At 47.7% G+C, this 15,426-nt stretch overlaps 2 protein-coding genes across 5 annotated transcripts; one reads left to right on the top strand and one right to left on the bottom strand.

Moving 5' to 3' along the window:
* The first annotated feature begins 392 nt into the window (after window positions 1–392).
* On the top strand, window positions 393–8,959 carry LOC110299483 (cardiotrophin-2). The gene is made up of 3 exons (XM_021169194.2): window positions 393–453; window positions 2,837–2,976; window positions 7,263–8,959. Exons 1-3 carry the CDS (start codon window positions 438–440, stop codon window positions 7,719–7,721), a joined length of 615 nt encoding a protein of 204 aa, XP_021024853.1. The 5' UTR covers window positions 393–437; the 3' UTR covers window positions 7,722–8,959.
* Window positions 8,960–9,532: 573 nt separating this feature from the next.
* LOC110299266 (cardiotrophin-1) lies at window positions 9,533–14,908 on the bottom strand. Of its 4 annotated transcripts, none has more exons than XM_021168923.2 (3): window positions 14,847–14,908; window positions 13,582–13,700; window positions 9,533–10,298 (listed from the first exon to the last, which is right to left on the bottom strand). In XM_021168923.2, the coding sequence occupies exons 1-3, from the start codon at window positions 14,869–14,871 to the stop codon at window positions 9,831–9,833; spliced, it is 612 nt and encodes a 203-aa protein (XP_021024582.1). In that variant the 5' UTR covers window positions 14,872–14,908; the 3' UTR covers window positions 9,533–9,830. The 4 variants fall into 4 exon arrangements, with proteins under 4 accessions (XP_021024582.1, XP_085697416.1, XP_021024584.1 ...); XM_085841290.1 differs by having other exon boundaries at window positions 13,582–13,697; window positions 14,847–14,895; XM_021168925.3 differs by lacking the exon at window positions 14,847–14,908 and adding an exon at window positions 14,603–14,690.
* Window positions 14,909–15,426: the final 518 nt, after the last annotated feature.

The following is a 15,426-nucleotide window of genomic DNA, read 5'->3' on the forward strand; positions in this document are numbered from 1 at the left end:
GGGCGGCCTCCTCCTGGGAAACTGGATCCCAGGACGTGCAGAGCAGCAGGGAGCAGGGCTCCCTTTGTCCCCCATAATCCTCTCCCGCCCTTGCCCCCTCCTTTCCAACCACCAGGGTTTAAGGTCAAATTTGGGGGCCTTAGGGGTCTAGGGTGTCACCTTAGTATCCTCTTCGCTGGCTATTTCTAGCCCTGGGGGCTCTGGTTGGCCTGGAATATATGCCCTCATCTTGGTCCCTCCCAAAACACTCTATTCTGTGCCCTAGCTGGGTCTGTGTCATTCTCTGGCAGGGCCCTGTCTGCTGCTTTTCTAGGGACTAACTCCCCTCCCTCCTGGGCGGCTCTAAGGCTCAGTCCCAGGTATAAAGCTACCCAAGGAACAGGACAGGTGCCCTGGAAAGACCCAGAGACTGCAAAGGAAGGAACCAAGGAGGGAGGATGTACTGCCTGCTGGGTGAGTGAGGGTACAGGGTATCCGGGCCCAGAAGCCAGGAAGGAAGATGGCTTTGCCAGCTATATCCTGCTGCTCAGTCTCAGTTACCCAATGACTGTAGGGCTGCTGGGACCCGTGCGTTCTTACACATAGGACTTACTCACCATCCACTCAAGGAGTGGTTATAGAGGCCCCACTATGTATTGGTACAGTTGTCTCTTGGTATCCACAGAGGATTGATTCTGGGACTTCTCCAGCAGAGATCGAACGCCACCGATGCCCCAATCTCTTAGATACAATGTCATACTTGCATATAACCTATGCACACCTGTTCATATACTTTATAGCTCCTCTAGACTATTATAACTGTGGATGCAGTGTCAATACTGTGAAAGTAGTGTGTTGTATTGTTTAGGAGGCAAGTAAAATAATCTCTGTATGCCCAGTGCAGATGTGATATTTTGCCTCTGCAGTTGCATGAATGAATGGCTGCAGACTTGGAAGGCTAACTGTACTGTGGGATATACAGAAGGGAACAGACATCTACAGGGGGCTGGTGATTGCCCTGTCAGATTTGTGCTATAAGCAACAAAGAAATAAGTCACACTGGGGGCAGTGGTACAGGCTTGTAATCCTAACACTTGGAAGGTTGAGGCTGGATGGAGAGTTTGGGGCTAGCCTGGAATACATAGCAAACTCCATCCTAGGCTACATAACAAGACCCTGTCTACAAACAAACAAGAAAATTATAATGGCGTGTGAGAAGAGATGAGCTCACGCAACCTTGGTTTTCTGTTTTTTTGGTTTTTTTGTTTGTTTGTCTTTTTTTCTTTTTTCATCAACGTAGGCTACAATATAGTAATGGAGTGTGGTCTTTCACTCAACCTTGTGGAACAAACTCTGAAGGCGTCTCTGCTTTGTCTTCTTTCTTTCTTTTTAAAACAAGTCAGGGTCTCCCTGTGTAGACCAGACTGTTAAAGAACTCGAAGATCTGCCCCTTCTACTGGAATTAAAGCACACACCACTTTCGGTTCTCTTCTGATTGGCTCTGAACTTCTGGAGTTTAGGGTTGTAAGACAGTTAAGGAGACCACCCTACATTTCCGACCCTCCTTCCCAGGTGGGTGGCTTCACCCTGGATGAGAGCACAAGCTTCCCCAGGGATTGGGAGGATCATTTGTCACCATGTATTCAAATGGGAAACAATCAGGTTCCTGACGCCTGTGATCCCAGCACTCTGGATAGAGCAGCAGGAAGATGGCCAGAAAGCTCAAGGGCACCCTGAGCATTTAGATGGGAGGAAACCCTACCTCGATGCAAAACACAAGAAGGTTTTCTGGCTTCATTGGGATAACGCTTGTATTGCTTGCACATAGCTGTGGGGTTTTCTCCAACATAAAGTGAGTGTGATTTTGCACTGCTAGAGACCCTGCCTCAAACAAAAACAAAAACCAAACCAAAAAAGGCAGGCCTGGCATGGTGGTGCATGCTTTGAGTTCTAGCACTCTGGAAGAAAGAGGCAGGAGGATCTCTGTGAGCTCAAGGCCAGCCTGATCTTCATAGTGAGCTCCAAAACAGTCAGGGCTCTGTTACACAGAGAAACCTTGTCTTGAAACAAAACAAAACAAAACAAAACAAAACAAACAAACAAAACCAAAACCAAAACCAAAAACCAAGAAGGGCTAGAATACAGCATCGAAATCTGTACATCTGTATTGCAAGACTGGTCACAATAGCCAGGATGTGGATCCAGCTAGCGTGTCCAACAGCAGATGAATGGAGAAAGAAAATGTTCTTTACACACAATGGAATTTTATTCAGCCATAGAAGAATGAAATGATAACATTTTCAGACAAAATGAAGGGACTGAGATCATTATGCTAAGCAAAATAAGTCAGACTGCAACACATATTGCATGATTTCTCTCATACGCAGGATCTAAGTTTTTTCCCCCTCTGAGACAGGGTTTCTTTGTGTATCCCTGGCTGGATTGTAGAGCAGGCTGGCCTCAAACTCAGAAATCCACCTGCCTCTGTCTCCCAAGTGCACCACCACTGCCCGGCTATTAGGGAACATTTTAATGAGTTCAGATAAGCAGCAGTCCCCCAACTGCATAAAATGGTACAGGCCTGCAATCCCAGCACTCAGGAGGCAGAGGCAAGTGAATCTCTTTGGGTTTGAGGCTACTCTGGTCTACATAGTGAGCTCCAGGACAGCCAGGGTTACACAGTAAGACCCTATCTCAAAGGGGAGCTCTGGGCATGACACAATCAATCAGCCAGGTAATTTTGCCCTGATTTGAATAGACCAGACAGGCCACAAATGCCTCTTTGGACATTGTTGGAATAAATGGATGATGACTCAAAGGGTCAGGGACTTAATGATGGCCCTTTTATATCCCCTAGCAACTCCCCTATGCCTACTGAGCCTGCTGTTGCCACCCCTCAGTCCTGCGGCCCCCATCTCCCCATCAGAGCCCATTGGTCAAGCCTACAGCCTGGCTCTCTACATGCAGAAGAACACGTCAGCACTGCTGCAGACCTACGTGAGTGACATTGGGCATATGCAAGGGTCGGAATAGGGAGGCCCCATTGTGAATCTGAGGTGGGCAGGTGCTCTTAGCCAGAGACACATTTACTTGTGTGGTCACTGATGGCTGAGTGATATCAAGCTGGCCAGCTCTCTTCCCTTACTCCTGACCTCCTCATCTGCTAAGTTATGTGTTACTGGCATGGTGTTATTGTGCCCTGTGTAAAGACTGTCCTTGTATTATCCAAATGCTGATTTCTGTGCCCCCATATCTGGTTGCAATCCTTATTCTGAGAATCTCCTGTCTCAATGTTATATAAACACTGCTCCCCAATTATTCCCTGATTGGTCAATAAGGGAGTTGATCAACCAGTGACTGAGCAGGGAGAGAATAGGGCTGGACTTCCTCCCAGCCAAGGGGGTGGGAAGAGGAGAGAGAGGAAGTGGGGATTTACCTTGGGGAAAGAGTTGAGGAGACAGCATGAAAGAACACCTAGAGTCCAGAGAGCCAGCTCAGAACTAACATACAAGTATCACTGGGATTTTGACTGGGAGGCAGCCAGATTATCTTAAAGGATTAAAATAGAGTGATCCTGCTCAGTTGTTGTGCCCTTAAAACTTGTTAAATAACTGTACTAGTCCAGTCTCGATAATTTGGGAGCTAGCTTTGTAAGAGGAAAAATGCAACAAACCCTTTATTTAAAAGCCACTAGTGGGCTGGCGAGATGGCTCAGTGGGTAAGAGCACTGACTGCTCTTCTGAAGGTCCTGGTTCAAGTCCCAGCAACCACATGGTGGCTCACAACCATCCGTAATGAGATCTGGCGCCCTCTTCTGGTACAGTGTACTTACATATAATAAATAAGTAAATCTTTGAAAAAAAAAAAGCCACTAGTAATGTGTGGTGGCTCTGTTTTTACTGGACCTCACACACATACACACACTCACACAGGCACACAGTCACATACACACAAGCTATACACAGACACACACATATACACAGGATACATATAGGCACACATAAACATACATACACACACAGGATACACACAAACACAAATACACACACACAGGACACACACACCACACCTAGAACCTTAGAGAGTCCTTCTTCTGGAACCAGTTCATGCCCTGTGCTCACTTCAGCTCTAATCTATTCTGGTGCTCGGTCCCATTTGGCTCATGGACCCCTAAAACTCCTCTGAGTTTTGGAACCAGGATCTACTTTGTAGGTGAGAAAATGGAGTCCTAGAGAGGGGTCATTTGCCTTTGGGCACTGAGCTAGTGAGTGCAATGCTGGCGTCTGGAAGCAGCTCTGTGGAGCTCTGTTCTAGAAGCTCCTACCCTCATGCTTACTCGCCTCGAGAGGTAAAACTGGCCACTTGCTTTGAGTCTTGAGTGTTCACTTGATTGACCCATCTGATACTGGTTTCCATTCTGAGTGGAAAGGACAGAGATCTCATTGGCCAAAGTTTGGCCTGATCGTAGCCCTGTCCCTTCCTCTGTTCCCGAAACCCTGGAGTTTACAACTCTTCTGCTGTATCGTTCTTTAAAGCATGACAGTTATAAAATCTCAGTTCTAGGCTAGGATGGTGGCTCACACCTTTAATCCCAGCACAGAAGAAGCAGAGGCAGGTGGCTCTCAGAGCTCAATGTCTGCCTGGTCTACAGAGTGAGTTCCAGGACAGCCATGACTATAAAAGAATCCCTGTCTCAAAAAAACCAAACCAAACCAAAAATATATCTAGGTTCTAGTCTTATGCCCTGTATATTGTTGGATACCCTGAGTCTGTTTTTCTACCTGCAAAATGGGGATGTGAGATTAGGTGACCTATGAGTTAGGTCTGTAAGTGTGTTAGGATTCTGTGTCAGGCTAGGTATGATGCGTACATCTGTAACGCCAACACTTGGGTGGTAGAAGCTGCAGGAGGTCAACATCCTTGGCACACAATGAGTTTAAGAGCAGCTTGGGGGGGCTGGTGAGATGGCTCAGTGGGTAAGAGCACCCGACTGCTCTTCTGAAGGTCCAGAGTTCAAATCCCAGCAACCACATGGTGGCTCACAACCATCCGCAACGAGATCTGGCGCCCTCTTCTGGAGTGTCTGAAGACAGCTACAGTGTACTTACATATAATAAATAAATAAATCTTTAAAAAAAAAAAAAAAAAAAAAGAGCAGCTTGGGCTACGTGAGACTTGGGAGGAAAAAAAAACAAACCACACCAAAAATTACAGACAAAAGGACTGTCAAGATGGCTGAGTAGGAGCTGGAGAGATGGCTCAGTGGTTAGGAACACTGGCTGCTTTTCCAAAGGTCGAGTTCAATTCTCAGCAACCACATGGTAGCTCACAACCATCTGTAATGGGATGTGATGCCCTCTGCTAGTGTGTTTGAAGACAGCAACAGTGTACTCATATACATAAAATAAATAAATAAATCTTTATTATTATTACTATTATTATTATTGGTTTTTGGAGATAGGGTTTCTCTGTGTAGCCCTGGATATCCTGGAACTCACTCTGTAGACCAGGCTGGCCTCAAACTCAGAGATCCACCTGCCTCTGCCTCCCGAGTGCTGGGATTAAAAGCATGTGCCACCACTGCTCAGCTAAATAAAAAAAATCTTAAAAAAAAAAAAAAAAGAAGAAGAAGAAGATGGCTGAGTGGGTGAAGGTGCTTGCCACTCACCTGATGACTGAGTTCAAGCTTGGGAACCCACAGGTGCAAAGAAAAGCACCTTACTCAGGGGCATGCACTTTGTGTGCGCGCACACACACTTAAGAAAATACTTAGTGTATTTATTTAAAAGCTTATATAAGCAGTGTCAAGTCTAACATGTCTGTCATCTCAGCAGTTAGGAGGTACGAGGACAATTGTGAGTACAAGGCACTTTGGATCACACAGCAGAACTCTGTTTGCTTTCCTTCTTTCTAAGATTTATTTATTTATTTATATGTGAGTGCACTGTAGCTGTCTTCAGACACTCCAGAAGAAGGTGTCAGATCTCATTACAGATGGTTGTGGGCCACCATGTGGTTGCTGGGATCTGAACTCAGTCGGTGCTCTTAGCCGCTGAGCCATCTGTAACTCCTGTCCCAGGAAATCTGATTCATTTTCCTGGCCTCCAAGGGCACTGGGCACACACATGGATTTGCATCTAAGCAAAACAACCGTACACATAAAATAATTATTTTAAAAACCAAACCAGTGAGCTGGCGAGATGGCTCAGAGGTTAAGGGCGCCGACTGCTCTTCCGAAGGTCCCAAGTTCAGATCCCAGCAACCACATGGTGGCTCACAACCATCCGTAATGAAATCTGATGCCCTCTTCTGGAGTGTCTGAAGACAGCTACAGTGCACTTACATATAATAAATAAATAAATAAATAATAAATCTTAAACAAACAAACAAACAAAACCCCAAACAATACAAAACAACCCACAATTAGAGCAAAAGAACCTATGCTGGGCGTGGTGGTGGCACACGCCTTTAATCCCAGCACTCGGGAGGCAGAGGTAGGCAGATTTCTGAGTTCAAGGCCAGCCTGGTCTATGGAATGAGTTCCAGAATGCCAGGGCCATACAGAGAAACCCTGCCTCGAAAAACCAAAAAAAAAAAAAAAAAAAAAAAAAGGCAAAAGAACCTGTGAGTCTTGTATGGATGAGACTCAAAGAGAAGCTACTAAATACTGTGAATAAAAACATCAGAGGCTGAACATAGTACACTCTTTCAGTCCCAAACTCAGGTAGCAGAGGCAGGCTGATCTCTGTGTGTTTGAGGCCAGCCTACATATAGACTTACACAGGGATGGATACACAGTGAGATGCTGTTTAGAAAATAAAGGTGATGGTGCACACCTTTAGTCCTAGCATTTGGGGGCAGGGGGAGGCAGACGGATCTCTGAGTTCAAGGTTAGCTTGGTCTACAAAGGCAGGTATATCTCTGAGTTTAAGGCCTACTTGAGTAATGCACTTGGACTGAACATGAAGGAAATAGTCATATTGTTCATTGATATTCATATATTAATAGGTAGTGGTCATCACTTATACACACGCTATGCTCATTTTTATGTGTATTATTTTTATTGTACTGCACTGTCATGCAGAGCCATGGATTCTTGTGACTCAGTGAGACACAGCTGATAGACAGAGGACAAAAGGGAACCTGTAGTCCCCTTGACTACCTGTGCAGCATCTGAAGGGTGGTGAATGGTGGCTTCCTCTGGCCCAAGGCCCAGTCTCAGAGGGAAGATGTTCACCCTGACACTCCTTCAGTCCCCTTACTTCTGTCTCTCATCCCTGCAGCTCCAACACCAGGGCAGCCCCTTCAGTGACCCCGGCTTCTCAGCTCCCGAGCTCCAGCTCAGCACCCTGCCTTCTGCAGCTGTCTCCTTCAAGACCTGGCATGCCATGGAAGATGCAGATCGGCTAAGCCGAGCCCAGAGAGCCTTCCTGGCCTTGACCCAGCACCTTCAGCTCGTGGGGGACGACCAGAGTTATCTGAATCCTGGCAGTCCTATTCTGCTGGCCCAGCTAGGAGCAGCAAGACTCAGGGCCCAAGGCCTATTGGGCAACATGGCTGCTATCATGACTGCTCTAGGGCTGCCCATCCCTCCAGAAGAGGATACTCTGGGGTTTGTCCCCTTTGGGGCCTCAGCCTTTGAGAGGAAATGCAGAGGCTACATAGTGACCCGAGAATATGGTCACTGGACGGACCGGGCTGTGAGGGACTTGGCTCTACTCAAGGCTAAGTACTCAGCATAGAAGGTCAGCCTCTATCAGAAGTCCAAAGAATTTCTCTTTCAGAGGACTCATTCCTGCCTTACTTCTGCATTTGGGACTATTTCCTGGAAGCCAAACCTCTACTCCTTATTGTCTGGATCTTCCTGCCAGGTCCTAGAGACTCCTTTCCAGATATGGGGGAGAGGGGCATTCTGGATCTATTTGATGGATCACTAAACCAACACTGATTTATTTACTTCCTGGTTGGAAAAAAGAGCCCTTCTGAGGAGGCTTTACTCTAGGGGGAGAGCATTTGGTGTCCTGATGTTCTTTTTTTTTAAAGATTTTATTTATTGCCGGGTGGTGGTGGCACACGCCTTTAATCCCAGCACTTGGGAGGCAGAGGCAGGCGGATTTCTGAGTTCAAGGCCAGCCTGGTCTACAGAGTGAGTTCCAGGACAGCCTGGGTTACACAGAGAAACCCTGTCTTGAAAAAACAACAACAAAAACAAACAAAAAAACCCCCCAAATTTTATTTATTATTTTATGTAAGTACACTGTAGCTGTCTTTAGACACACCAGAAGAGGGTGTCATATCTTACTATGGATGGTTGTGAGCCACTGTGTGGTTACTGGGATTTGAACTCAGGACCTTCAGAAGAGCAGTCAGTGCTCTTACCTGCCAAGTCATCTCACCAGACCTGTCCTGATGTCCTTTTTCCTGTATTTGAGGAAGTCCAGGGTCTTGCTTCATGTCTCTGTCTACCTCGATTCCTGGGTGAAGACCTGGCCTTTCTGAACACAGGTCTCTTTTCGCTGGAGTTCCTTTCCTTGGTCTACCTCCTCATTGATGGTTTCTATTGAGCTCTCCAGTGTTGACAGCCCAGTGCACGTCACAGCCACTAGGACTCATGTTGCAGCTCTTTCCTGCTAGGGATATCCACTTTGGGTTCAGAACTGACAGCTGGGATCCCTGGCCTGTGCCTTTGTGGGTATGGGGCTGGAAGGGGAATCTCCTGTACTCTACAAATCCAATTCTCCTCAAATCACTCTCCCCACATGCAACAGCTATGTTTCATAAAACTTTAGTTTTATTGTTAAAACATTTTATTTACAAAAAATTAATTTATTCTCAAATAAAACTCTTTAAGATGTTTTTCTGCCTTTACTGATGATACTTCTCGTTTTGAAGCAAAGGCTTCTCAGATTATAAAAATGATTACAAGTACAGCTGTTAATGAAATGAAAGATCCTATAGAAGATACAGTATTTCACGTAGTGTAGGCATCTGGGTAGTCTGAGTAACGTCGTGGTATTCCTGAAAGGCCTAGGAAATGTTGAGGGAAGAATGTCATGTTTACTCCTACAAATATGATAGCAAAATGGGCTTTTGTTCATGTATCATCTAAGGTGTAACCTGAAAATAATGGGAATCAGTGAACAAATCCTGCTATAATAGCAAATACTGCTCCTATGGATAGGACATAGTGAAAATGGGCTACTACATAGTATGTGTACATTGACCAGCCTAGGGCTGGGGGCCATTGAGAACATGGTAGACGGTACGAAAGGGAAGGACCTCAAAGAGGGAGGGATTTGCCTACAAAGGAACTGGTGGGAAGGTTCTAAGGTGGATGGCCTTGCCACCAGGGGACAAGTAGGCACTTTTCTGGTCAGTAAAGAACAAAGAAACTGAAGGGAGAAAAATTGTCACCTCCATGAGATAAAGTAAGAGTTACACATACCCATATGGATCACAGGGAGACAGATGGGGAAACTGGGAGTCGGAGGCAAGTGGATCTCTATGAGCTGGAGGCCAGCCTGGCCTACATAGCAAGTTCCAGGCCATCCGGAGCTATATGGTGTGACCCTGTCTCAACAAGCAAGCAAGCAAACAAAGAACCAAGAGACAAGGAAACAAAAAGAGACCTCTTGGAGACAGAAGAGTTCCAGACCGGAGAGAGACAAACCGAGAAACTGTTGGACATAAGAAGCTCCCTGCAGAGAGGAGAGCAGAAGCGAGAGACCACACAAATGCAGAAAGATGGGGACAGCCCAAGAACACACAGGCCACAGATGGAGAGACAGAAAATTTGAAGCCAAAGAGGCGAGACAGAGACAGAGCGAGCTTACAAGAAAAAGTATTGACTCTCAGGCGACGCCCCCTGGCACCAGCTGGCCCAGGTCGCCCTCGGTGCGGCTCACCCACTCGCCATAGAGGCCGCACACGTGGAACCCCAGCACCTTGGCTGAGAAGATGCCTGCAGTGCTGTTGGCCGTGAAGAGGGTGGCGACGGTGACGGGCTCTGGCCCGGGCCCGCGGGCTGCAGCGCCCAGAGCGGCCAGCACTGTCTCCACCGCGGCGCCCAGGGCCCGAACCTGGCGGGCCGCGTCCTCCAGGCTCCGCAGCAGGCGCGGGGCGCGCGGGTTCAGCTCCGCCTGGCGGCGGCGGACGGCATCCAACAGCGCGGGCAGCACACTCAGGGCGGCTGCATCCTGCCGCAGCCGCTCGGACACCGGTAGCCCTGCGTGGCTCGGAGCCGGGCCACTCAGGCCGGCCAGCGGCAGCCTCGGTGGTGAGAAGCCCGGCAGCCCAAAGGGCTCTCCCTGTTGCTGCACCTGTGGAGACATGGCCACGGGTCAGCCGGGCTCTAGGGACGGTGATAGGGGCTTGTCCACTCTTAATAGCCCTCCTCCCCTCTCCTGGGGCCTTAGTTTCCTCATCTTGCGAATGACAGAGCCTACTGAGATAAAACCAAAAAAAAAAAAAAAAAAAAAAAAAAGACGTGGGCGTTGCATACCCAATGCCTTTGTTTCTCTAACTGCCAATAAGAGCACCAGTTTCAGAAGTGTGCAGGGTCTGAACGGAAGTGTGGGTCCCCAGGAAGCACCCAATAAATATGAGCTACTTTTAAGTTATTATTTACTTGTTTATTTTGAGACAGGGTCTTACTATAGCTTTTGAGGCCTGAAATTTACTACTGAGTCCAGGCTGACCTTAAATTCATAGAGATCTGCCTGTCTCTGCCTCCCAAGTACTAGTGTGTGTTCTTTTTTTTTTAAGTTGTATGTATGGTGTGTGGGAGAGTATGGTATCACACTGCACATGTGAAGGCCAAAGGACCATGGAGTCAGTTTTCGTCCACCTTCATGTGGTTTCTGGGGGCCAAACTCTGGTTACCAAATTGCCTAGCAAGCCCTTTTACCAGCTAAACTGTATCTTCAATCTTCAATCCCAGGCTTGGGTTTGATTCCTTTCTGCCACTTTACCAACTGTGACTTCTTGCAAGACCATTCCCCTCTTTTGGCTTCAGCCTTCTGATCTTTGAAAGTGAGCAATGCCCCCTGTTCTGTCTTTCTATTAGACACCTCTTGAGAACCACAGAAGCCGCGCAAGGGACCAGGTCAGACTCCTTTCCCGTAGTTAATATCTCCTTCCCTTAGTTGAGAACCATCATTTGCAGGCACAAGTGAAAAACAAAGGTGATTTCTAATTTGTCAAATGCTGTGAAAATACTATTTATCGTTGGCCAATCCCTTGGTGCAGGCTTTGTGCTTGCCACTTTGGATATAGTATCTTCCTAAAAGTGAGAATGACAGTGATGGCTTTGTAAATGAGGAAATAGGGGCCACTGAGATGGCTGCCAGTCTCAGTTTGATCTGTGGATCCATATGGTAGAATAGAGAAGTAAGTCCCTTATGTTGTCTCCTGACTTTCACGGACACAGCATGGCACTTGTGTAAAACCACAGAGAGGCACACAAAATAAAGGAATACAATTTTTTTAAGAGAGAGAGAGAGAGAGAGAGAGAGAAAGAGAGAGAGAGAGAGAACGCTGAATACAGAGAATGACTGACAGCAGGCTACTCACCCAAAGCAGCAGAGCAAGTTGGTATGTCTACAAAGCTTGCTGTACCATCCTACTGCTGCTGTTACCATGGTTACATTTTAACGTTACCATTGCCACTAAAGTCACGGTTTAGCAACCCTACAGTCCTGTCTGAACCAAACCACCAGCCTTCCCCTGCTACACCATGTTTAATCTGGAGGCCAGGTCCGGACTGTTGGCAGGTCCCTTTCCTCTGTAAAAGAACCCTCATGGAAAGAAATGTTGCCCCTGACTGACACCTCTTCTTGGCTTCTCTAAACATCCCCCAAGTGGGAGTGTTCATAGCTCATATTGTTCTGCTGTTTCATTTTACAGCCCAAAGAGTTGAAACATCCAATCACACTGAGTCCAAATCTAGGTTTCCTGACTTTCAGAGTTCCCTTTGTCTCCTCAGAACGGCTCCAAGGATGGAGCCTCCAAGCTGAGGCACAGTTTCATTTGACCACTGATGGGTCCTGTTGCAGGATATTTGATTTATGGTGAAAGATGATGAGTTTGTCATATGCAGTTAGGTGTGATCTGCAGAGATGCATTTTGTGTGTGCCTGTCAAAGCCTAGTCCTAGTTAGATAAGAATGCTAAAGAATGGAAAATTCCTGCCGATTTTAAGGCAAATTTGCTCTGTGACCCAAGGCAGTCACCTGGCTGGCCTTGAGCTGTGCCACCATTAAGGTGAAATGGTTGTTTGGGCCCCCCACTGACTTGGCTTGGAGCCCACCCCCACTATGGTGGCACAACTCAGCCTGCTATGGATACAGGAGAGGAACTAGAGACTTCATTTATAGTAATTAGACCTTTGAGAGGGAGTCACCTTTTGAAGGCGCTCTCTCCTTTGGCTTGGGTAGGAAGCTCTCTGGGCTTTTAGAGGAGCAGCTGGCAGGACACAGGTGAAACAGGATTCCAGGGAAGAGCTAGGGAGCCCTCCTGAGTTTGGAGGAGCTCAAAAGGAAGGTAAACTAGCTTGGTAGAAGGACAGCTAGAAAGAGATTTCTAAAGAGCTAGCAATGTAGGCCGGGCAGTGGTGGCACATGCCTTTAATCCCAGCACTTGGGAGCAGAGGCAGGCGGATTTCTGAGTTAGAGGCCAGCCTGGTCTACAGAGTGAGTTCCAGGACAGCCAGGGCTACACAGAGAAACCCTGTCTTGAAACAAACAAACAAACAAACAAACAAACAAACAAACAAACAAACAAAACAAAAAGAGAGAGAGAAAGAGAGCTAGCAGTTAGTTGAAGAATCAAGCTTGTAAATAGATATTTTGTAAGTAGTTAAGAAAATAAAATTCCCTGACTAAGTTTAAGGGCTTATACACAGCTCCCACCTCATGTGTCTTTTATGGGTACAGATATTAGTTACATTTAAAAGAATAAATATCACAGGGTCCTTTACTGTGTGGCCAGAAGAAAGTTAACATCCCCCTCAGGGACTTTTGATTTCCACTGCTGGGGCTGAGATGGAAGAAATGGGTGGCTGAAGACATCTGTGAGCAATCACCCCTATTCTATGCCCCAACCCTACACCTCCTCACGTATTCCTCCACCATCCCTACACCTCCTCACGTATTCCTCCACCACCCCTACACCTCCTCATGTATTCCTCCACCAACCTACACCTCCTCACGTATTCCTCCACCACCCTACACCTCCTCACGTATTCCTCCACTATCCCTACACCTCCTCACGTATTCCTCCACTATCCCTACACATCCTCATGTATTCCTCCACCAACCTACACCTCCTCATGTATTCCTCCACCAACCTACACCTCCTCAGGTATTCCTCCACCATCCCTACACCTCCTCACGTATTCCATCACCATCCCTACACCTCCTCATGTATTCCTCCACCAACCTACACCTCCTCAGGTATTCCTCCACCATCCCTACACCTCCTCACGTATTCCATCACCATCCCTACACCTCCTCACGTATTCCTCCACCAACCTACACCTCCTCACGTATTCCTCCACCAACCTACACCTCCTCACGTATTCCTCCACCATCCTACACCTACTCACGTATTCCTCCAGCAGTTGTTCTGCATATTTGGTCAGGAGGCGGGCAAGGTTGTGTGTCTGGCGGATCTTGGCCTCCAAATGGGGCAGGAATGAGATTGAGGAGTCAGTCTGGTGGTCTTCTGGTGGGAAAGAGGAGGGAGTGAGAGGTTATGAAGGCAACCAAACCCCACTCCTTAACCATCTTTCCCAGGCTGGCTCTCCCTGAACCCAGAGCCTCTGCTCTGGATGCTAATATTCAACCTACGAAGAATCCGCCCCATCCCAGGCACCAGGTCTCTGCCAAGCAGTTTCTCTACATAGACGTCTCTCCTGTCCCCAGATCACTATTGAAATACTATTAGGACCAAATTCAAATACCTCCTTCTTAGTGCTGCCTCCAAGTTCTCCCTATTCTCAAATCAATTTCTTCCTTCCACTTTAGGGAATTTGTTCATACTTCCAAAGTAGCTTCTTTTATCCGTGTGAATCTGTCTGATCCTGAGACTCCTCACTCTACAGCACCGATACTATCCAGAAACTCTTTAAGGTCAAAGTTCACATATCTTTGGATTTCTCCAACTCTTGTTTGAATTCAGTCAGCATCTCTGAAGCACTGAACGCGCCTTTCCGGCCCCTTGTACAGATAGAGAAACCGAAGACCTATTCCCTTCATGTTGCTCCTATGTGACATGCTAGGCTCAGCAGCATCAATGAATCAAGGACAGGATGGCCTTCCCTGGTTAGAGGGTGGTGCCACAGGAAGCCGACTACATTTCCCAATATGTATGTTGCCGGGACCCCAATGCATGCTGGGGAATGTAGTCCTGACCCGACAAACCCCTCCGTCGGAGTTTCCCACCGCCCGCCGAGATCTCCGAAGCCGTATTTTGAGCTCTCGTCACTTCTAGCTTCTTCGAAGATCAAAGACTTCCTTAACTCGGCCTCTCCCTCCAGTCTTTCAGCTTTGATTCTTTCCTAATACTCAAGAAGCACTATTATCCTGTTCCAACCCGACCCCAGCCCCTTTTCAGGGTGTACTCACCCATATATATTCGGTGATCTAACCCCTGAACCCAAGGCCCTGAAGCCTCAATTCCTTGCGCCTGCTCTTTCTCCCAACTCTCCCGCTGGTTACCTGACACCGGCGTCTCCTCTCCCCCGCCCAGGCCGTTCCCCTCCCAGACTTGGGAGTGGGGTGGTGCTGACAGACATCCAAACCCCAGCTTTCGATCCCCCCGACTCCTATTTTCACCAAGGACACAGGATCAAGTCATTCAACCCCTTACCCAGACTTCCCTCCCTCTGGCTCATGCTGGCCCCAGGCTTATCCAGGTTCCCTCAACACACCCCTCCGGGGGAGGAGGAGGGGAGGGGGAAAAAGGGGGAAAGGGCTAGGGGCGTGGCTCGGGCTCGGCCAATCATAGCTCAGACCCCAAATATTTCCTTCCCACCATTACTTTCAGTCAAAATTCCTTGGCCCAGAGCTCAGTAACCGGCTTGTGAGCTTAGACTGGGAAGGGGCCAGAATTGGGAGGCAGGTGTTGGCACAGTGAATGGGAACTTGGGCCTTTAAGGCAGTTCTGTGTCCTGTTGGGAGGAGACTCCGGCTCAGACCTGAGGTAGAGCCTGTTTATTGGCTGCTTTGGAGGGAAAAGCTGGGAAACCTGAGAGGAAAGGTGCAGGGCTGGCAGGAGAAGAATGCAGGCAGGTCTTCCTTTTGGAGGAAGACAAAGAGAGGCCAGGGAAGCCTTGTTTAGATTAGGGCCCACCTATGGGCATGCACCCCCTGGTCTAGTTATCTTAAATGCCTTCTAATTTCTCTGTCACACTGATCAGAAGTGAGACTGTCTGTTCCTCACCTTACCG

The sequence above is a fragment of the Mus caroli genome, unplaced genomic scaffold, assembly GCF_978045245.1.
Source record: "Mus caroli unplaced genomic scaffold, Mus_caroli_1 scaffold_8, whole genome shotgun sequence".
In the NCBI taxonomy this organism is placed as follows: Eukaryota; Metazoa; Chordata; class Mammalia; order Rodentia; family Muridae; genus Mus; species Mus caroli.

Excerpts from the sequence above, each read along its gene's own strand:
- LOC110299483 (XM_021169194.2), top strand. Across the intron at positions 2,977-7,262 it reads CAGCACTGCTGCAGACCTAC|CTCCAACACCAGGGCAGCCC; the intron begins GTGAGTGACATT and ends TCATCCCTGCAG.
- LOC110299266 (XM_021168923.2), bottom strand. The coding sequence starts at position 14,871 with ATGAGCCAGAGGGAGGGAAGTCTGG. Across the intron at positions 13,701-14,846 it reads CCAGAGGGAGGGAAGTCTGG|AAGACCACCAGACTGACTCC; the intron begins GTAAGGGGTTGA and ends CTTTCCCACCAG. Across the intron at positions 10,299-13,581 it reads AACAACTGCTGGAGGAATAC|GTGCAGCAACAGGGAGAGCC; the intron begins GTGAGTAGGTGT and ends ATGTCTCCACAG.